The sequence below is a fragment of the Colossoma macropomum genome, unplaced genomic scaffold (genome assembly GCF_904425465.1).
Source record: "Colossoma macropomum unplaced genomic scaffold, Colossoma_macropomum, whole genome shotgun sequence".
Classification (NCBI taxonomy): Eukaryota; Metazoa; Chordata; class Actinopteri; order Characiformes; family Serrasalmidae; genus Colossoma; species Colossoma macropomum.
This window is the reverse complement of record NW_023494790.1, coordinates 22,930,979-22,954,037: the sequence shown is the minus strand read 5'-3', so window position 1 is coordinate 22,954,037 and position 23,059 is coordinate 22,930,979. Positions and strand designations below refer to the sequence as shown.

General features: G+C 40.4%; 1 protein-coding gene across 5 annotated transcripts in view; it reads left to right on the top strand.

The window, feature by feature from the left end:
- Nucleotides 1–1,478: 1,478 nt before the first annotated feature.
- slc38a10 (solute carrier family 38 member 10) overlaps nt 1,479–23,059 on the top strand; it is a 28,673-nt gene continuing 7,092 nt past the window's right edge. For 2 of the 5 annotated variants that reach the window (XM_036572601.1, XM_036572599.1), the window contains exons 1-14: nt 1,479–1,718; nt 1,937–2,181; nt 2,984–3,101; nt 3,282–3,327; nt 3,558–3,651; nt 3,875–4,018; nt 5,807–5,931; nt 10,978–11,080; nt 12,797–12,979; nt 14,253–14,364; nt 15,781–15,887; nt 17,181–17,337; nt 19,798–19,986; nt 22,603–23,022. In XM_036572601.1, coding sequence (XP_036428494.1) covers nt 2,092–2,181; nt 2,984–3,101; nt 3,282–3,327; nt 3,558–3,651; nt 3,875–4,018; nt 5,807–5,931; nt 10,978–11,080; nt 12,797–12,979; nt 14,253–14,364; nt 15,781–15,887; nt 17,181–17,337; nt 19,798–19,986; nt 22,603–23,022 — 1,888 coding nt within the window. In that variant the 5' untranslated portion in view covers nt 1,479–1,718; nt 1,937–2,091. Of the gene's footprint in view, nt 1,719–1,936; nt 2,182–2,983; nt 3,102–3,281; nt 3,328–3,557; nt 3,652–3,874; nt 4,019–4,124; nt 4,532–5,806; nt 5,932–6,713; nt 6,839–10,977; nt 11,081–12,796; nt 12,980–14,252; nt 14,365–15,780; nt 15,888–17,180; nt 17,338–19,797; nt 19,987–22,602; nt 23,023–23,059 lie in introns of those variants that run through there. The other 3 variants (XM_036572600.1, XM_036572602.1, XM_036572603.1) reach the window with 3 other exon arrangements.

Sequence of the window (23,059 nt, the reverse complement as noted above, 5' to 3'; positions counted from 1 at the left end):
CTCCTCCGGCCGAACCACTAACAGCACAAGAGAAGCCTGTGGGCCGGATTCCACAAAGCTCCTGTTGCAGATCAACATCCCTCATTCCTGCTTCCCTTTCCTGCTCAAATCTCTTTCCAAATAAAATAACATCATGTTTGATCTGTGCAGAGTTAAGCAATGACTGACAGACACCATGATCAATTGTAAAATGTATAATATATTAGTAGAATGTATATAAAAAAATATGCATTCTGCAAATTATAAATTCTACCATATTCGTATAAGATGCAAGGTCACAGGACTGACAAGTGTACTACTGACTGTGTAAAGAAAATGAACATGAACTCTGCAGCTGCTTTGCACAGAACAAGAGGTAAATAAGTAGATTCAATGCAATTCAGTTCAATTATGTTTTATTATTTTTTTTTTTTATCTGTAGCCCTTTTTTACCTACCGAACTTGTCCCAAAACACTTTCTAGAGATCTATAGGTCCAAAATCCTAATGAGCTTGCCGAAAAAAAAACTGCCTAAGAACATGAGTAAGACTCCCCTGCTAGGAAAACCAGCACAGACCAGCATGGCAGGTCACCAGCAAAACCTGCATACATTGTTTCTTGCATGCTTGTATGCTTGTCAGCAGCAATGGAAGTTATCAGGCTGATCATCAACAAAACCAGCATATGTTGTGCTTTGATGCTGGTATGCTGGTCAACCAGCATGTCCATGCTGGGGTGACCAGCTAAACCAGAACCAGACCAGCACTAGACCAGACCAGCTTAGACCAGCACAAAATGCATGCTAGTTGATGCTGTTTTTTTTCAGCAGGGTCATGTGAGCCCATCCTTGTAGTTAAGTACAATATTAAAAGTAAAGGCACCAAATGGAACCAGAAGGCATTCTTGGAAGCAATGCCATAGGAGAACCACTTTTGGTTCCTTAAGAACCTTTAAGTTAAAGTTGAAAGAACCTCCACATAAGCTGGGGTGTCTAATCTTATCTGCAAAGAACCACTGTGGTTGCAGGTTTTCATTCTAATAAAGCAAGCAAGCAAATAAATAAATAAATCAATAAATAAATAAAGACCCTCTCACTTTTTATATAAAATACTTTGATGAAATAAGTAAACATTGTTAAAGTTTCAAAACATAGCTTTCTGAGATGTCAGAAAAACCAACACACCTACATATCTGCCTGTTCAACCTACAACAGTTTAGCGTGTTATTAAGTGTGTTTTAGCACAGACTGCTTTTTGCATAAGGCAGAATACAGTGCAGCCAGTCAGAACAAAGCTCGGTTAGCGGCTTTATAACATGCATAAAACAGTCTGTAGAGAGAGGTTGGAAAATTGATGAAAATTAATAAACCGCTTAAATGTCATAAGTTAATTTAAAAAATACACAAAAAACACGAAGATACAGAGAAATGTCAGTGTAGACAGTGTAGCCCATCAGAATTCACATTTTATTCCTCCTCCTGTCCACAGGGGGCAGCACATAACGGAAGCCTGTCGTGTGTACTTCCTGCTTTCGCATCAGAGAAACTGAGTTTGACAGGGAAGAGTGAATTTTCATAAGTTATTCCTTCTGTCGCGGATCTGTCTGAGCTGAGAAAAATTCCGGAACACACTGAAAACATCAGCGCTGCCGATGGTGACCTCGGACATGAGGGAGGTGAGAGTGAGGAAGAGCTACGGGCCCAAACTTCGGCGGTAGCATCAGCTGTCGTGGCAAGCCAGGTAAGGTTTACTTAGTCGTTTACTTTTAAACACAAAACCTGAACATACTAGGTCAAAATAGCAATGTTTACAAGCTATTTATGTTATGTGAGAAGTTTTACAGAATGTCCACTCATTACAGCCTCAATTTATGCCTCCACAGTGTGTCAGTGTGTCTCACTGTGTCCACTGTGTGTGTGTGTGTGTGTGTGTGTGTGTGTGTGTTTCTGCGTCCACAGAGCGCCACGTCACTGAACTAACCCGTGGAGACCAAGCTGAAAGAGAGGGACCGGACTGGCCATATTATATTCAGTATTTAAGTTAAAGATAGCAGACGCTGACCATTTCTCCTTCATCATTCGGATATAAAAGTTGTAACCCACTGAGAGCAAAAATGACGTCGTCTAACTGGGGTTTAATCATGAACGTTGTGAACAGCATTGTGGGTGTCAGTGTGCTGACCATGCCCTTCTGCTTCAAACAGGTAAACAATCCATCATAACGGACAAGACGTGGGAAAATGGTCTTTCTACAGTCTTACGGTGCAGGTCCATATGCCGGACTCTGCCATATGCTTATTTACCCACGTCTCATACTTGGGTGGTTATTCTGATATCCCTCCTACAACAGGTTATTTAGACTAGATCAGTATTTGTAATGAATTTGCCGTTATTGTTCCCCATGAGAACGTCTTTTCCACAGATCAGCACAGAGACAAGGTACATTTATTGACTGTGCACAACATAGAAAGTACAAACATATAGTTGCACATATTCCATATCCAGACAGTTAGAAGACAGTTGGTATCATACAGTGAACAGGACTTTCTACATTTAAAAGGGGATGTCATGTGTGATGATAGTGGGAGTTTATTGTTAAGGGCATTTATGGAAGATGGAATGAAACTTCTTCTGAAACAGGCCTAATAATAGTGCTCTATATCTTGGACCAGATGAAAGAAGAGTGAAGTATGGGTTTGCTGGATGTTTAGGATCTTGTGCCATAATGTGGGCTTTGTGAGTGAAGACCCTATTATAGAGCTGGACCATGCTAGGTGTGGGAAGACCTGTGAGCTTGGTCTTTCATTTGTGGCCATAATTTTGCCTTGCTTCTTTTATAGGGTAGTTCTTTTTTTAATACCAACTTAGCTTCAGTAATTAATATTAGACTACTGATCTACTGGGTTTGAGCTTATATGAACAATGAATAACCTGTGTGCATCTGATCGCTCACTTGCATTAACAGTCATTTACTCTGCTTGTCTAATTTCTTTTTTTTTTATATAGTGTGGTATAGTATTAGGCACTCTGCTGCTTTTCTTCTGCTCCTGGATGACCCACCAGTCCTGTATGTTCCTGGTCCACACAGCCAGTAACACCAAGCGCAGGACGTACGCCGGACTGGGTGAGAATGATAAATGCAGTGGTGACCTTTTGAAAATGACAGTTGGCAACGTGACTGTATTGATTTTGTCTAGCATGACTATTACACTGCTTATTTATTTATTTTGTTTTATTATTCCTTGGACTGTAATGATACAACAGTTATGAAATGAGTATTTTTTTTCCTTTTTTTTCCCCACAGCTTTTCATGCTTTTGGTAAACCAGGGAAGGCTCTTGTTGAATTAAGGTGAGATATTGCTGCCTTTGGAAGAAAACTTTGGGTGTTTTTTTGTTTTGTTTTTTTTTGTTTGTTTCACAGAATATGAAAATGCTAGCTGCCATTTGCACTGTGTTCAAATTTCAGGACAAATGGGCCGAACATTTTGTCACAACAGGGGCATTATATTATTTTGAATTAAATATTTAATATCCATTTTCCGTTACATTTTTGCCATTCTCTCTTTTTTTTCTCTCTAGTATGATAGGCTTAATGCTGGGAACATGTATTGCCTTCTATGTCGTCATTGCAGACCTGGGGTCCAACTTCTTTGCTCAGCTATTAGGTTTAAAGGTAAGCAGTGCTTGGAGACTAAGGTGAAAGGAAGGTTCCATTAGTTTACGTTGTATCTGATGATGAAAATAACAGTGAATTACCTTTAGTTTTTTCCCCCCATAAATGTGCTGTTATTTTCCTGGCCTGACTGCAGGTGTGGATTGACAGTCTGTACTAATGTAAGGGGATATCTCTTTGTTTGAAATGTATGATGTATACGATTCCTCTCACCCCCCCTCAGGTAACGGGCAGTTTCCGTGTCGTGTTGCTGATTGCAGTGTCGCTGTTCATTGTGCTACCTCTGAGTCTGCAGAGGAACATGATGTCATCTATCCAGTCATTTTCAGCCATGGCACTGATTTTTTACACCCTCTTCATGTTCACGGTGAGTCGCCCGCTGTGTTATGTGCTTTATAAAAGCCTCCTTTTCCATAACCAAGACAGCTGAAAAGTTAGATTTTACCATAGCTACATAGATTAAATGGCATTAAAATGTTAAGAACTGATCTGCTTATTGTAATTCTTTTGAAAGAAATTTAGGATCATTTAGTTAAAGAAATACTTAAAGAATATATTACTATATAATATTACAAAAGTGTATGTGTGTGTATATATATTTAACAGGTTGGTAATGATAAAGACAGCACTGATTGTAATGGAAATTGTTATGATGTTAGTGTAACTATATTTTGTGGTTATTAAATTGCAATGTGTCACTTTTTTGTATTTCAATCCAGTCTGACCTTTACACTCCTTCTCTTTCTGTTCTGAGTGGTTCCATCCGTGGTCCAGTGTGTTTTGAGATTAAGCATCATACATATTTGCTGAAGTACAATATTTCCTAAAATAAGTTTCAATTGGCTGCTGTTGGCAGGAATAGAACGTTTTAATCATAGATGTGAGTATTTGCCTTTGTGAGGGTGCTAATTTTTGACAGGATCTCTTCACATTATGGCTGCCATGCACAATGTACTGATGCATAGTATTGTTTTCAGCCTGTACAATCTTGTACTGCCTGTATAACACACATTACATGTTCATGGCGTAAGCCACTTAGAATGTCTTGCTTTTTACTGCAGTGACCATGTCAGCAGGTTACAACGTTCACACAGGCTGCATGAGCAGAACATCTGTGTGTGCACAGCAAAATACAGTGAACAAAGCTATGAAAACCAATGAAACAACACAAAAAAACAAATAATAAACATCACAACATGAGTTATACAGTTCATGTCGTTATCAAGCAGAATGCTAGTTAAGTATTTTGTGCTGCATTTAGACCGACTTTTTTAACATGCCCTTATCCAATTGGCCTCGCCATGTCTCCTTGGGGAGTCCTCGATACCATCTTAAGGGCTGTTCCATTGTTTTATTACCTCAACTGAAGTGTATTCAACGAGACAGAGTAAACAGATGTTGCTTTCAGCAGCAGAACTTGACCAGAAATCACAATTACACTACAGCCTTAATTTCCTGACCCAGATTATTATTTAGAGGTGCACATATTTGTGATGTAATGATCTTTTCTCTATAACCGAGTGTTTCAAAACACAAATCACCTTCAGCTCAAATGCTAGGTCCTTATGCATTGAGGGACATGATGATGCCCCTTTTACTCCCACTCAAACCTCCCTAGTGAAAAACATTATGCTTGTATTAGTGCAAGTTACTCTAATTTTCAGCAAAATCCATCACAAGCTAATGAATGTTTCTCTGTCACAGCTAATGCATCTGTTTCATTTAATGTAATGGCCTGGCCTGGCATAAATGACTCATAATTCAGCCTTGATAATGGTTTAAAACTGCTGTAATGTGCCCTGGCGGTGCTGCCAACTGCAATAACAGCGCTGCTACACTGTTTTTACAGAGTTGTATTTGATACTTAATGTTAATGTCATAACATTTTTATGTCCTCAGCGTAACAGTCACATAATAATTTGACAGATTTTAGTGTCTTATGTTTTAATGCCTAGATTCAAACTGTGTTCGTAGTTGCTTAATAATGTGTAGGCACCTGAGCCGGCTCCATGGGGCGTTGAACCCTTGCAGGCCTCTGTCGGCCTGGCTTTTAACCCTCTAACCAAAATGTGTCTTCCCTTTGCCCTCCTTTCTGAACCACCCCACTCCCCTCACGCTCTGCTTCCCTGACGGGCGCTGCCTTGGCTGCTTCTAGATAGTGTTGTCTTCTCTGCGTTACGGCATTATCAGTGGGTCATGGGTGGAGCGAGTGCACCTTTGGCGCATCAAGGGGGTGGTGCAGTGTCTGCCAATTATCGCCACTACCTTCTGCTGCCACCCGTAAGTAGCCCACGCCCTGGACTGGAGCGCACTACCGTCACGGACTCAACCCGATCATTGCATTACCTCAACTCCCCTCTTCTCTCTTCATTTTCACTAAATCAGCTGTGTGTGTGAATGTGTTAGTTTCATGTTTTTGTGTGTGGCGTGTGTGCATGTTTGTGTGTGAAATATTTGAACCATTTTAACACCCTCCCACCGCAGTGAGGGCCTATGACTTGCTTAAGAGGGTTTGTGATTGTGGTTCAGTGGACAGCAGATATTCTGAATTTTTAAGGGAAAGTGGTTACTTGCCACAAAGGGTTAATCCTTTATCTCCTCTGACTTTTCATTCACTCATTTCATCTTTTTATCCTCCTTGATATCCTGCGTGCTCCTGAGATTCAGTATGTCCTTATTATATTATTATTCTTATCTTTGTGTCATCAGGTTGTATGTAAGTGAAAGTCCTCAGAGTGTGTTAGAAGGCTTAATTTAAAGACTTTTTTGTCAGTCTTGGCAAATGTAGAGCTGATTGCCAGTAGATGACCCCTATCTGTATAGGCCCATCCGACTGTCAACCTGGGCAATGCAAATGCAGTTTTAGTGGTCACTGGCCGTAGTGTGGAACAGTATTCCATTAGCCTGCCATTTCTTTTAGCTTCTCTTTGTCACTATGGGTTTCCTTTCTTTCCATTGGCCAACCCAATGGCCTGGTCAAAGGTCTTTCTCCCTCTCTCCCTCTCGGCCTTTCTGTCTTTTTGGGACGTGCTGTAACCCTGCTGCTCTCCCCTCCACCACAGATGGTGCTCTCCTCCTTCAAACACGGCCTCCTCAGTGGCCTGTGGCTCAGCAGGGTCATTTACGTACGCTGGGACGGCGTCTTTCGCTGCATCCCTATCTGTGGCATGGCATTCGCCTGTCAGTCGTAAGTACTCCCCTACCCCCCTGCTCAATCTTCCTCTGCCTGTCTCCCTGTCAGGTAGTGAGGTTGTTGTTGCCTCAAACAGAGGGACAGATAGACAGTAATAGAGGTAATAGGGCTCCATTTTCATTGTGCAGAATGGCCCATGTCAGTCATTTAGTTTATGTATTTTTGTATTTAATTTTTTTTTCTAAGACTTATCTCAGAATTTGTTAAAGGTATGACATAAAACAGTCAGCTGTAAGCTGCTGGTGTGTCAAGTGTTTGCACTGAGAAAATGGACCCCATCTACTAGCTGGGACTGTGCTAAACTTCTCCTGCAAAATTCTTCCCTTTTGATCTCTCTCTGTCTGTGGGATATTATAGTGTGGCACTAATGGTACTAACTTTCTCACTGTGGTAAATGATTTTTGCTAATGCTCTCTCATGACATACTTCGACACATCAACTTTAACAAACCTCAAATGATGTTCTAGGTTCTTTTGCTTTTTGTGGATCATGTAAAAGAAAGGAACCAGAACTTTTGAAAAGGTTTTTGTTGCTCTTTGCTCATTAATAGCAAGAAAAAACAGGATGATGACGTAGTTAAGTATAATTGTAATATCTGTCCACTAGGGGTGTACAATTTATCAATAGCCAATATATTATTTGTCAGTAAAAAGGGGTGCAACAATGCATCATGACATTATGATATTGCAATGCAAAATTTCAGATGTAATAATGCACCATAGTTAATCATAGCTGTTAATGTTAATGATGTTCATCATAGCTCTAGTCATTATAGTCGTCTTCATTTTCTTCTATGAGCTTTGTTTAAGATATCATGAGAATTGTAGGCTGGGTCGGTAAATGAGAAAATGTAATTATTTTTATCAGTTCAGTATTGGAATTACAGCCAATAATTCTTGTTAAATTACTATTCTATTTTTTTGTGCAAATGGATAGTGGATAACTAGTGAAAAATGAAGAAATGCAAAAAGATTGTCGGTTATTGATATCAGCAACAGTAAGTCTTAATTACCAGTTGTTGTTAAAATTCCATATCTGTGCACCCTTATCTACTTTTGTTTTTATAGTTATGCATAAACTAGGCAATTATTGGTGGTTACAGCAGTTTATAGATGTGATGACCTGTTCATCAGCCACATGATCCTGACCTAATCTTCATAATTAGTGTGAGACACAGCTGTTTTTTAGTTTATGTGGGATTTGTGACTGTGGATTTTAAGTCATCGAGGTCCATGAAAATCATCATTAGGATCTTTATCACGAGCTTCTACATTTTATAGCAACAACTTTTTTCCTTGTTTTGTAACTTTTGTGTGTGTGTGTGTTTTCTTCTTCTTTTAAATCTGAATTTGAACATTTTGTTAAGGAGATGTTAAAGGCCCAGGGAACCTAAATATGTGTTTTTTTTCCTAAGCATTTTAGTCTTGCTATTGTGGAAACAAAATGTGCAAGTACAAGGTATGTACTGTCAGTAACTTTCCAATGTGGATGTATTTTGCTAAAATTCTTTTTCCATGTAAACCTCATTTCTAATCTTGTGTCACATGTACATAAGCAGTAACCTCACCAATCACAAGGCTGTGTGGGTTGTCCTACTCACACAGCTTTAACAAAACTATGTTCCTCTGCAGTTTCTCTGTTTGAGTCAGGAAAAACTTGCAGAGTGAAAGCCACCAACTAAGCGAAAGCTAGTCTAGCAAACATAACTGAGCTGTCAAGCTGTCAGTCTCCATCTGCCTGTCATTTATCTATTCGTATATTCAGCTATCCACTCCGGCATTCCCTAAATGCACATCCGACAGGCAGTGCTGGAGTGAATAGCTGAATATGAAAGTGCATAAGGACGCTACCTCCATGTAAAAGCTGGATAATGTTTTAGCACAGCAGACTAGTGTAACACCATCTGTCTGTGTAGAGCGTGTTTCACTCATTTTCCTCCACTCGCACTGTTTGCTTAGTTCAGCTTCAGTGGGAGTGAACTGAGGGCTGTCAATCACAGGTGCTCATCAGAACTTTCTGACAACACCCTGACAGTTCTCATATAAATCTGATATGTGATTTTTAAGCCATGTTTTATTTTATTTCTAATTTGTTTTTGTTTTGCTTTTTTATTTAAACTTTGCTGGATGTTTAGACTAACACTGACTAACTGATTTTGGTATGATGCAAACGTTTTTAATATTTTACTTCATGTTCCCTGGGACTTTATCTGAGACTGCAGTCAGCCATGTTGTTATTTGAAAGGAAGAGCCATTTATTCATCCATTCATCTCTCACTCACTCCAGTTCTCCATCTGCATGTTCTCTCACAGCCAGCTTCCCTCTGTCAACATGAGGGTATGTGTGTGCCTGGTGCGTGGAGAGTGTTTGGGTGTGAAAGGTGTGTCAGAGTTTCTGGATGCTGGAGGACTGTGTGTATTAGTGAGGGTGTTGGGGTGGAGGAAGTGTAAGTGGTGGATTACAGTGTTAATGAGTACAGTGATGAAGTAATGCGGCTGACTGTTACCTTCTAACGCTCACTCAGATGGTGATGAGTGATGCTTGGCTCTGGCTCTTTGGACAGTGGTCAGAAAGTGTGTCACACGATGCCACTTAAGCCAAATCATTATTGGAGCGGCGAGCCTCTGCCATGTGAGGACATTTGACTCCTAATCTGACCACAAAACAGCCCTTTCAGCACCTTCACATATACTTCCAATTAGCTTTACTTACACTAATATGCCCCTTGTGCCACATAAAAGATCAAATACTGCTTATTCGAAACCTCATTTTCAAGTGAAATGAGTTCCCTTTTTTCCATTCTTACCTTAGTGGATCCTTACTGTACCTTCCATTCTTACCTTAGTCTCAAGACAGTAGTTAGATACACCGAGGTCAGTAAACCTTAACTGACTCAATGGAAGTCATTTTTTATTATACACAGTAAAGTCCAGATTTTAGTACTATGAGGTGTTAGCTTGGCACACAGAAATGATGTTTAATGTGTAAATACCACTGTAATGTGTAAACACCATAATGGTGTTATTTCTGTCATAAAATTGTCATGACAGCTTATGGAAAGCCTCAAGTAACAGTTTTCAGAGCAGGTGTCATGATCATTTTAGTAGTATCACAAAATAATTACGGTGTCAACACTTTTCCATTTCTTATAATATAGACGCTCTCAGTTCAGTGGCATTTTGGTGTATGAAATCATTGCTGAAATGCACAGACCCAGCCCACAGCCTGTAATTCTGTAAAGGGAGGTTTTACTAGGTCATTCTCCATGTCTCATAAGAGATAGTGAAAGTCTGAATGCTGTGCTTGTAGCATGGCTGTAAAAGCTATTGATTGTCAGTCCTACTCAGCCGAAGCCAGTCTCTCTCCTCTTTTCTCCTCCCTCCCCTGGTTTTTATTGCTAGTGGGCTCCAGCTATGAGATTGGCTGGCCTTTGGCTTCAGACCAGGCTTTGGCTAAAAAGCACATAACACAGTGCTGTATATTCCAATAAAACCGAGAATGGGCTCAGACTATGTCTGAGAGAGAGCAGCGAGTGGGTGAGAGAAAGAAGGCCCAAACAAAAGCCCAGGCTGCCAAGAAACTTTATAACGTTCTAAAATCTGACTAGCACTTGTCGCTAATATATAGCCATTGTAAATTCCCCATTTAATGTTTCATTGGCCTCCAGTTTTATTGGTTGTCCTGATGACACATATGGATTTTTTGTTCTTTTTGTGACTTTTTTTGGTTCTCAGAGATAGCCAGCTCTTCATCATTTGCCCATTCTACCCTTCCCTCCTTTTATCCATTTTTCCATTTTGCCTTTTGTGCGTCTGAAATAAATGATGAGCCTCTCTATCACTTTCTTGCTTCACTTCGTTTCTTGCATGTTTTCCTTTCCCTCTAGTGCTTAAGCTCACAGTTCACTAAGTAGAGTTTGTTTTATTTGAAGTGGATGTATGTAACCAGATTTTTTATGACTTCTAGTATTAAGATGATTTGTGATCACATTAATTCTAAAGCGTAAAATACGATGCATGTCATTAATGATCCTTCTCCCATAATGACATATTGTAAGAGAGCTCTGGAGTTCTGAAGTGTTTGAGAGGATGTGTGTGCGTTTTGTGCAGAATAAAAGCTCCTCTGTTTTATAGGCAGGTGCTGCCAACATATGACAGCCTGGATGAGCCCTCAGTCAAGAGAATGAGCACCATCTTTACCTCTTCTCTCAACGTTGTCACCACCTTCTACATCACTGTAAGTATGTGTGTGTCTGTGTATGTGTGTGTGAGTGAGAGAGGGAAAGATTGATTTATTTTCCTTTTGTTTCATTTTGAAGGTTTAAAATTTAGGCCTTCTGTGTTCATTTGAATGTGCAAGGCATACTTATTTCTGTTGTGTATATACCTTGTATTTACAGTACTTTTCAAACTGGTCTTTGTTTTTACTCTGATGCAACTTGCAACACAAAAATGTGGACTGTCTAGCGATCCGTTTGAGAACCACTGGTATGTGTGAAAATGATGTGTGAGAATTGTCATGGGACAGGGTTGGAATGATTAGGCTGACAGGTTGGTCCAGGAGTGATTTCAGTCATATTTCTCGTTTGGAATGCTTTCAAATAAAATGAATGTTTGAAGCAGTGCACAGACATGAATACATGCCCCTCTGTCTGTTCTAAGGGGTCCTTATTTGAACTCTTGCAGAAACCAAACCACTGTCAGTGATCAAAACTTTGCAGCTGGGTGCATCGTATAAGAGTGACGTAGAAAGGGTGAGCGGAGCGGTTATGATACACACCCACACACAAGTGACTTTTAAATTCTAGGGAGAGAGATATTAGGGGATTATTTTGTTATAAAAAATAATCGAAATTAAAAATAATATGTGTATCGTGCACCTTCTTTGAAAAGAAGGTTGACTTTAGGTGCTGAACTGAACATGTGCACGGTCCCTCTGTCACTTTTGGCCCTTGACTAAGGGAGAGAGCAGAGTAGCAGGAGAGAGAAGGAGTGCCAGCATGTGTTCACCTCTTGTGTCCTGTGATTTCCATCTAGTCCTGCAGGTGATTAGTCTTCTCTGGCTCTGTGTGTCAGCTCCATAGTGCACATTGATACCCTGAAGCCTCCTGCCTTTTCAGTGTAAACAGAGAAAATAGGTAAAGTGAGGATGACTGGATGGATCTGAATGGCATTGTCTCCCACTCCATAAACATCAACCCACTTCATCAGTCGCAAACGCCACCTTCCTTTAGTCCTTCATAAATGTTTTCAGGAGAGCTGTGAGCGGAATGCTATTTAAGATGCTGTCGGATTGTTCTTTGTCCCTTTCTCTTTTCCAAACGACAGAGTGTAAATGTTACCTTGAGAGCTAATAGTGCTTTCATGTGTTTTTCAGTTAGTTTGTGCACATTCCCCCTTTTATATTTTATAGCCTCTCGCTTTCTTTCCCTGAACAAATGCAGGGAAAAAGGGGGGCTGTGTACAGAGTAGCAAGGGAGCTTTGTGGCGCTCTCAAGGACTTCTGTCTGGTGTTGTTCCTGGAGGATCCCTCTATTTGCCTCTGTGGATAGATCAAGGCCAATTTGTGGAGGGAGGGTCCTGCTGCTTTTTCTCTTTACTGTGGGGGAGTAGGGGCCAGTGGGATCAAAAAGACTTAGGGAAAAAAACGTGTTCCCTTACATAGTTTTCCACCATTGTTTTGTCAAATAAACACAATTTTATTGCGCCATCTGGAGAGGTTGAAAGGTCATCAGAAATGCCATGACAAACTGAAGCTTGTGATGCTGTGTTGGACATTTAGCAGTTTCTTACCAAGGCCACCATGGAGATATCGGTCAGTAGCCATGCAGGAATTTTTATGTAGAGATAAAAAAAGAAATTTGGTAGTCTTTGCTGTTTCTGGCATTTATTTATCTATTTATTTATTTATTTATTTACAATTTCTGCCTTTGCTTCTTTCCCTGTACTACAGGTGGGATTCTTTGGCTATGTGAGTTTTACAGACACGATAGCTGGAAACGTGTTGATGAATTTCCCCTCCAACCTGGTGACAGAGATGATCCGAGTGGGCTTCATGATGTCTGTGGCGGTCGGCTTCCCCATGATGATCCTGCCCTGCAGACAGGCTATCAACACCATGCTGTTTGAGCAGCAGGTGAGACTGGGCCTCATCATCAACTCTCAACAGAGGAAACAAAACATATTATATAGATATCAAGAATATAAAACGAGTATGACTCCAGTATACACTAACACAGTGGTAACGGCGATGGTGTTTCTATTTTTTACTGTATATAAATTCTTTACTTTCTAAATATTTACAAAGTATGATTTTCTTTCTCACCCTATAAAAATAGGCCACATCCTCGTGTTTCATGGGATTTGTTGTTCTCAAATGTCAGGTCAGATGGAACCATAAGTTGAGCATCGTTTGTGAGACAGCACCCATAACTCGGCTCTTCAAAATCAACATAATGGTTAACCACGTGTAATTATGTCTAAAACTATTACGGTGTTTATGGGCCAAATTGCTACATCAACAAGTTGTTTACGGAAAAACAAAATATGCAGTAATGTTCTGTTACATGTATTAAGACACACAAAGTGTTAGAAGCAACATGGCTCCTGTTGTTTTGTTGCACCATTGCCTGTCACACCAACAAAACTTTGAAAGAGATCAACACTGTGATAGGCACATAGTGACAGGAAACCATAGAGCACATAATGGTTCAGTTCATTAAATCGTAGTCCATAGATTAATTAATTTGAGAAATAATCATTAGCTGCAGCACTTTATTATCACTTGACCACCTTACAGTTGTCTTTGTGCCAGAAAACTTTTGGGAAAAAACAAAAAGCAGGTCACTGAAGATTGTTCGTCGTGAATCCTACTGCATATCTGAAAGTATCTGACAGAGCCAGTCTTTTTATCTGCTGGTGTATGATCATATCTTCTGATCCTTACCTTCTTGGTGGATCTTACCAAGTCTAGTGTGGCTACTCTCAGACTCCAGACAGCACGTGGCTAGCCATGCTTGGGGCAGTGATATAAGCCGTTAGCCAGCCGCTAGATAGAAGACAGATTCAGGAGGGAAATAAAAACGTGGGATTGATGATGAGAGGGAGAAAGCTCCTCCATAAAGCTACTGAGACACTGGCTCTCAGTCTTACTGCTGCTGTGCTGAATCAGCTGAGATGCCACCACATAGACACAGGCTACAAGTTTTTGTTCAGTTGATAAAACTGTTACTTTTAAGCAGGTCACTGAAGATCAACGTTCATACTAAATCCGGAATCCTCTTGTATGCGTCATATCAATGTTTTACTGCATATGTCTGATCCAGAAATATTTGTTCAAATATTATGTAAATTTTTTAAATTAATTACTGCTTTGGTGGTTTATCCTGTCTCTTGTTGGTGTTTTTCAGCAAAAGGATGGCACGTTTGCTGCTGGTGGATACATGCCACCCCTTCGCTTCAAGAGCATTACACTCTGCATCGTCTTCGGCACTATGTTAGGGGGTATCTTAATCCCAAATGGTTAGTGTGTGCATACAATAATATGTATGTGCCTTTGTTTGTGTGCCTAGCTACTTGTTTAAATTCCTTTACCTCCAGTTTACTCAGTTTGACCTTAACGGCACTGTCACTTATGCTGATGTCACGCTTCACTTTATTCCATTCTTTAAAATAGCTCTCCATCAGATGCTCTGTCACACCATCTCCTCCCTCTCTGCAGCATTCATTCATTATCAGTAAAGCGGGATAATAAAGACGTGCATTTTTAGGCAGAAGATGGTCTATGTTTTATTCATACTTTGTGGAGATTGGCTACTCTTGGCATGGATTCTGCTTGGCTCTGTGGACCCAATTAGGCTAATAGTGTGGGAGAGGGTGAGACACACAAAGGGGATTGAAAGGGGAGGCATAGCTCTGTCCTCCATGATGGCTCTACTGCCGCCAGTGTCCTCATGGCCACAAATCCAGCCATAGGGAAACAGACACTGCAGGGCATAAATTTGAGTGAAACAATATGGCTGCTCTTAGGATGAAAGATGCGTAGCGGGCCCTGTGCCCAGCCCGGCAGTGTGAGGGCAGCGTGGGGAGTAGATGGCAAGAGGTTTGTGGAGAGAGCAATGAAAGTGTGGTACAGCGAATCAAAAGATTAGATGTTTTCCACATATAGGACTCAGTGTTGTTTAAACAATACTAGTGTTTCATTTTACAATACAGCACTGCAAAAGTCAGAGACTACCCTTCATTTATTTTCCAGTCAAAATGGCCATTAAGTAGCATCAAGATGAAAGTAGAAAGCATATATTTAACAGAAAATTACACAGAACTTAACAACTAAATACAGTTTTAAATGTTTCAGTATTTAGTGTGACTGCTTTTGCCTTTATTACAGAGAGACATGCTTTCTGTTTTTCACATAATCTTTCAACACCTCCAAAGTTCAGTCTTAGAAGTTGGTTGCATGTTGTGCTTTTCATGATCCGTGTAATCCCAAACACATTTAGTGATGTTGAGGTCTGGACTCTGGGGTGGCCAGTCCATTGTTTTGAGAACACCAGCAGCTTCTTTGTTTGATTTGCACATTTACACCTCTTTTGTCTGTTTTTTTTTCTGAGTAACAGCTTCTTGACAGCTACACTTCCTTTTAGATAGTGTTGTCTTCTCACAGTGGAAGGATAGACAGTAAAACTGGACACTCCAGTTTTTTCCCCTTATTTTCCTTTGACTTTGCTCTACATTATGCAAGTAGATTATTTTATGTCTAATCTCCTCAGAAATATTTCCTGAAACATAAAGAACTTGTACTCAATGGCTGTTTTGACTAGAAATAAAAAAAATGAAGTCTCTGAGTGTTGCACAGTACACAGTATAATATATATAATATATATCATTATTACATTTTATAACATGCGGCATAATAAAACTGTATGTGTTTTTCAGTGGAGACTATCCTGGGTCTGACAGGAGCCACAATGGGCAGCCTGATCTGTTTTATCTGTCCTGCTCTCATCTACAGGAAAATCATGAAGAACGGGCTTATAGCTCAGGTACTAAAGAAGCACATCAGTGTTCACGTTTGTCTCTCTGTAGATACTTATGAACGATTAACATTGTATGTTGATTTCAGATCGGTCTAAGAGCCCCATTTAAACTGTAATCAGTCAGTACAGCTTTGATTGAAACTAAAAGCATCAGAGCGTCACTCTCCTGCACTGCTCTGTAGGAACTGATGGAGCAAGACAGTTGGGTTTTTCAGCCTACAGTGAATTCACATGGCTTGCATTTTGCTGTATTGGGCTCATTGAAGCAGGAGCAGAATATGAAATGAGAATGTTTTAATATCTCCGCATAATCTCTGCTATTGAAATGAGGAAACAGTGGGTTCACAAGTGTGAGAAATACGTTTACACAGCGGCTGCGTGTGTACTTGAGCTTGTGCACATACATACACATATACCAGCTACTTTTTTAATGACTTCTTTTTAATGTATATTGTCATTAGCTTAGAGGTGCCCACAGCTGTTGACTTTGTGTTTGTGTGAGAGTGTAGCCAGCGTCTGTCTTATTGAGTGCCTGAGGCTGATCTCCATCTTTAGCTTTAATTACTCAACTCCACAGAAACAGACTGATTAAATAAAACTGAGGTCCATCATATTGTGTGTTAAATAAACTGTCACATTTCTGCCAATATGATCCTTCCTATTTTGTCCATTGCCCACATTTTGCTCAGGAGGTGTGGTCACTAAACAGGCAGCAATGTGGCTTTCATCGTTATTCAGGGCAGTCGTGCCGATGTGACAGCACCATGCCATGGGCGTCACAGACCGATGGCCACTCTCTGTGCCTCCAAGATTGCCCAGTGTCTTTGCCCAGCCAGTAGAGTCTGCCCAAAAGGGTGGTACTCCTAATTTGGGGAATACACAAAAGAGAATTGGCAATTGTTGTTTTTTTCCCCCTCCATAATGGCCACAGCAGATGTTTGGGTTGGCATGAGAGAGTAATGCCCCCCTGCCAGGATAGTGCCCCTTTTTCATGCCAAGTGGCCTGAAGCGTCTTATGCCACCGGTGCTGAAAGAATGCACACAGAGCCAGGGGATATCGAGCTGGTCAAAACCTGTTTTAATAGATTTCACCTCAGTTCTAAATGCTATTTGTGAATATAAATAAAACATGAATAATGAATACAGTGGCCTTTATTGAGCCTGTGTCTCATAGTATTTAGTGTTTAGTGACTAAATTAGATAAATGCTATGAAAAGGAAAAGGTTCAGTTTTGTATGTATCAACATTTTATGTTTATCAGCTTTCTCTGATTCTCCCTCTTTTTCTGCCTCTGTTTAGCTAGTTTTGTGGGTTGGCCTTGGGATTCTGCTCTTGAGCACCTTCACCACTTTGTCCATCTCCAGTGAGACGACACAACCAGGTCCACCTGCTGTACCCCCCAAAACAATCGACAAACAGCCTGGCTTTGCTGTGAAAGAGCTGCCCAAACATCTTGGTACGTCTGTGCTATGGAGGGAGTGAGAGAAAAGGGACAAATGTAGAGAAAGAGAGAAATGGAGAAAAAGTGCATGGTGTGTAGAGAGTGCAGGATGAGCAGAAGTAGGCCTTTCAGTGGTGGTGTGACCTGAATGATGCCCTTCAAACCTGAGCGCGCACCGTCCCACAGCAGCAGCGAGACGGCCGCTGGCGTTTTCCCGTTCTAGCTCCAGTCAGGGGAGGGGGGCAGGAGGGCATCCAAATACAGGAGAGGGCAAAGGAAATGACGAAGGGACTCAAAATCCCCCCACTGTATAACGGGACAAGGATCGTAAAGAAAAAAAAAGTGCACAAGGGCAGTTCAGACAGCTTTATGTCCCAACAGCCCTTTTCTTTGCTCTCTCTCTCTCTCTCTCTCTCTCTCTCTCTCTCTCTCTCTCTCTCTCTCTCTCTCTCTCTCTCTCTCTCTCTCTCTCTCTCTCTCTCTCTCTCTCTCTCTCTCTCTCTCTCTCTCTCTCTCTCTCTCCCTCCCCACCTCCCCCGTCCCCCTCTCTCTCACTCACTCACCGCACCCCCTCCCTTCCCCCTGACTGACACTGGCATTTATCACTGAGCGGACACCCACTTCCACACCTGTTTCCTGTTTACAGCGTGCTGGTGAGGGCAGCTGTGCGGAAACGCAGGACTCAGGGAGTGAGTGAGTGAGTGTGAATGGGGGAGTGAGTAGAAAAGCCTGCAGCCAAGTAGAGGTGTGTCTGCAGGCGCAGGACTGCACAAACCCATGCTCTGCTTTTCGCTGTCTTACTGGCTCTTGTTCTTGCTCGCTTTGTCCCCTCTGTTGTTTTAATCTCTTCTGAAGCCATGATGGATAGAATGGATTCCTTTGGAAGTGTGGTTTATCTTGACTGTGGCTCATGTGGTGTTTAATTTTAGTAAATCAAATACAGCTTAATTAAATCTCATTTCATTTTATTGCATTAAGTAAATCTCATGAGCAATGTGGCCTTCCGAAAGTATATTATTCTTTTACATCCTTAACAACGAAGGTGCCAAAAATGGTGCTTTGGAGTGCCATAGAAAACCACTTTTGGGTCTCTAAAACCTTTCAGTAGATGGTTCTTTGGAGAACAGTTTTTTAAATGAGATGTGAGAGTGAAGAACTATTTTTAAGGTTTAAGACCCTCTACATAATGTGAATATTCTAGGAAGAACCCTTTTAATTGCTTAGTTTTTTAGCCACTGAAAATGGTCAAAATGGTGCTTTCTGTTTTCGAAAGAGAAAAAATAACAATTTTGACAAAAAAAGAAATAATAAAAATAATAAGCCTACAACTAGGTGTCAAAATTGAATACTTTACAAATAATTTAATGGTTATAAAAAAAAACATAGTGATTCAGCAGACAGCACAGAAATGTTTGAACAGTTTGTACGGCAGCAGAGCAGCTGTGTGAAACCATTTCACAGTTTCTATGAGGGACGTTAGACAAGCGATTTGTAATCACTGTTTCCACTTGAAAACATCTCTGCAATATTCAGAATACAGCAAACAAAGCAAGTGAAAAGTCCCTGCTAGCACACCAATGCTGTCTTTCCCCTTTTTTTTTTAAATGAAGAAAAAAATTCACAAATGAATTTGTGCTGAAGTGCAAAGTATAGCTAAAAGCGAAGAAATTCATTGGCTTGGATGACCAACCGTTCTCTCTTGTCAAGGACATTTAATTTTGTGGTGTATACTGTAGCCTACTACTGTAATTATTTTAGTGAGTTTATTTTATGTAAACTGGTTTTGTTTCAGTTTTCATCCCAGCAGAATTTTCATTTTGGTGCAGCACTAAATACTACAGAACCTTTACATTTTGTGATGCCTTTAAAAGTTTCTTCACATTCACAAATTAAACCTTTTTTTGGGTAGCCAGAAGTGTTTCTTCTATGGTATTGCTCAAAAATCCTTTGTGGCACTTTTTTTGTTTTGTTCTGAGTTAATTATTCAGAATGTCTATATTTTTTCATGCACCTGTGTCAATAATGTGGTGTGTATGAATCAAACTGATGGAGCTGAAATATGTGGTATATTATACTGTGAAGAAAACCAGAGCTATAGGATAAAGGAAGGTGCGGATAGTGTAAATATTCAAAAGCTATTTTGCTCAAGACAAAGGCAAGGTTATATGGAAAGCACTATGCATCCATCTATCTCTTATCTCCAGGAGAATTCCAAATGCAGTGCCTGTGCTCTGTGGTCACTCATACTCTGCTGCCCTCTGCTGATCAGTGTTGTGTGAATGACTAGTCTCTCTACTCTTTGCTGTGAATTGACTGTGAAGCGATGGACAAACAGGGTTCTATTCTGAAGTTTCAGCCATTTCTTTAGGAGACATGCTCAATATAAAAGCCATTGTGATACGCCAAAATGGTGAACAAAAAGCATAAGCTAAAGGTTTTTGGAGCTGCATTATTGACTGTGCTCTCTCTGTTCAGCTGAAGAAAGCCCAGTGGCTCCAGTGCCAGCAGAAAGACTGGACAAACTAAATCCTGCTGTGGACCAGGTCCCACTCGCAGGGCGAGAGTTGGGCCCAGAGGAGAAGGGCCCGGCTGAGCAACCACAGATTAAAGGGCCTATAGAAGTGGAAAAGAAAGAAGCGGTACAGTTGGAGCGGCCTGAAGCAGGTAATGCAGTGGAATTAAATGACTGTAGACCTCTTACATCAGTCAGCTGTTTAGTCCATGCATTTAGGAGCTTTTAGTACAACATACATTAAACATATTATAGTAAATGAATATATCATTCTTTTTCTTTTTTTTAATTATTTTTATTTATTTACTTTTTTTTACATTTAAGTTATTTTTGCTTTTAGATCACACCAGGTTTATGTTTGTAGTTTTGCTTTCCATCTATACCTCTTCCTTGTATCAAACTTTCAAACAAACCTTTATTTAGATCCAGGCAATATTCTGTACAGACTAAAATATATTGAAGATGAATAAGAAGAGAATAAAAGTAGACTAAGAGAAGTTTAATTTTAAAGATGGTCCACATCTTGGAAAAACTACATTTTCCTCACTCATTTTAAAGTAAAACTGTTGTAGTATGTAAACATCTTTAAAGTTTTAAAACATACTGTTCACTCCTCAGTCCATGCAGTTCATATAAGGCAACTGAGTTGTGAAAATGATCGGTTTTGAATGAATCATTTTTGTGGTGCCACGAAAAACCAATGTATTTACATACATATGGTCAAAAGTATTGGGACACCTACATTACACCTACAGGAGCTTTTGACATCCCATTCTAAATCCATGGGCATTAATATGGACTTGGTCCCCCCTTTGCAGCTATAACAGCATCCACTCTTCTGGGAAGCTTTCTACAAGATTTTGGAGTTTGTCTGTAGGAATTTCTGCCCTTTCATCGAGAAGAGCATTTGTGAGGTCAGACACTGATGTTAGACGAGAGGGCCTGGCTCATAATCTCTTATTCTAGTTCAGCCCAAAGGTGTTTGATGGGGTTGAGGTCAGGGCTCTGTGCGAGCCAGTTAAGTTCTTTCACACCAAACTCACCCAGCCACGCCTGTATGGAACTTGCTTTGTGCACTTGGGCACCATCATCCTGGAACATAAAAGGGCCTTCCCCAAACTGTTCCCACAAAGTTAGGAGGAACACAGTTGTCCAAAATGTCTTGGTATGCTGAAGCATTAAGATTTCCCTTCACTGGAACTAAGGGTAGGCCAACCCATGAAAAACAACCCGATAGCATTATCCCTCCTCCACCAAACTTTACAGTTGGCACAATGCAGTCAGGCAGGTAATGTTCTCCTGGCATTTGCTAAACCCATACTCGTCCATCAGACTGCCAAATAGACAAGCGTGATTCGTCACTCCACAGAATACGTTTCCACTGGTTCAGAGTCCAGTGGCGTGGTGCTTCATACCACTCCATCCAACACTTGCAGCTGCTCAGCCATGGAAACCCATGCCATGAAGCTCCAGCACAAAAACTGTGCCGGATATTAATACCAGAGGAGGTTTGGAACTCTGCAGTTATTGAGTCAGCAGAGCATTGCAGACTTTTATGCACTACGCGCCTCAGCACTCGGTGACCCCGCTCTGTAACTTTATGGGGTCTGCCACTTCGTGGCTGAGTTGCTGTGGTTTTTAAACACTTACACTTTTAAGTAATACCACTCACAGTTGATTGTGGAATATCTAGGAGGAAAGAAATTTTGCAAACTGACTTGTTTCACTGGTGGCATCCTATTACAGTGTCACATTCAAATTCACTGAACTCTTTAGAACGACACATTCTTTCAGAAATGTTTGTAAAGGCAGACTGCATGGCTAGGTGCTTGATGTTATACACCTGTGGCAATGGAACCAAATGGAATACCTGAATTCAGTGATTGAGAGGTATGTCCATATAGTGTATATTTGCTCATTCAGCTCAGGAAAGTGTAGTTCCTCCCATTCAAATTGAAGTTAAAAGGTTCATTGAGCCCAGACTGCTTTTTGAATGAGACACAATGCAGGGCTGCCTGTCAGAACATAGATCATATACACGTTGTTGCTGATTTGAGAAAATAAGTTGCCCTTTACATTGTGTGAAATTTCATGATGAATTGACTAATAGAAATGCTCCAAAATTGCTTGAAATAAAATCTCTTCAAATTAACTTACATTAATAGTAAAGAACGTTCATCCTGTAGCGTTGCTGTTTTGAAGAAACTTGTTTATCTTTGAAGAGTGACAATATTAGTCTTAAAGGCACAGTAAAAAAAACAAAACAAAACAACCTGCTTAATTCTATAAAGTGAAGTTGGAAAATTGTTATAAATTAATTATGTATAAATGAATTATTGTTGGTTTTTGTACATAAAACCTCTCAAATGATCTAAGCTGACCTCAAGGAAAATATAGAATACAAGAAAAACTAACCTTATTGAAGTGTTGTTCAATACCAGTCTGAGAGGTTTCTGGTAAGCTTTAATGAGCTATTTTCAATTGCACCTCACTTAGGAAGGTAGTAATCACTCAAACTCAAACTACTCAAACACTATACTGACCCCACAGGTAGAATTATATGGCTAACATCACTTCACACAGTATGAATGAGTATTATTTCAGGCTAGATTTGTTACAGAATTGGATCAGATAATCTAGCATTTTCTGCTAATATTGTTCTGCTATTGATACCCACCCTTCTGTAATCAGAATGCCGACAAAACTAATATTGAAATTGACAGATTAAAATGAAATTAAGATATACAGATACAAATATCCCTTTGCAGAAGTTGCAGTGCCTGATGGAGAGGCCCATCGCCATGAACCACCTGTCCCTCATGATGAAGTAAAGACAGACGAGCGTAAGAACAAGCAGGAGCTTGAGGAAGAAAAGAACCAGCCTGTTATAGAGGAACAGGAGAAGTTAGCCCAGCAGGAAGCCGGGCAGGTACCAGAGATCCCACAAGAGAAGGCAGAGGTGGTGCCTAAAAAGCAGGAAGGTGTAGAGCACCGTTTGGCCAAGGATGTGGTTGATGAGGCTAAAGAGATTGTAGAGGAAGAACAGAAGCAGCCGGACCCAGTGGTGGTGCGAAAGGACTTAAAAGATCCATCTTTAGTGAAGGAACAACAAGCTAAGAATGAAGCAGCTGCTGATATGAAATCAGAAGAGACCGTTAAAAAAGCAGTTGAACCTGAGCCGGGAAACAGTGAGTACCTTTGATCATCTTGAATTCAAAGTCTATC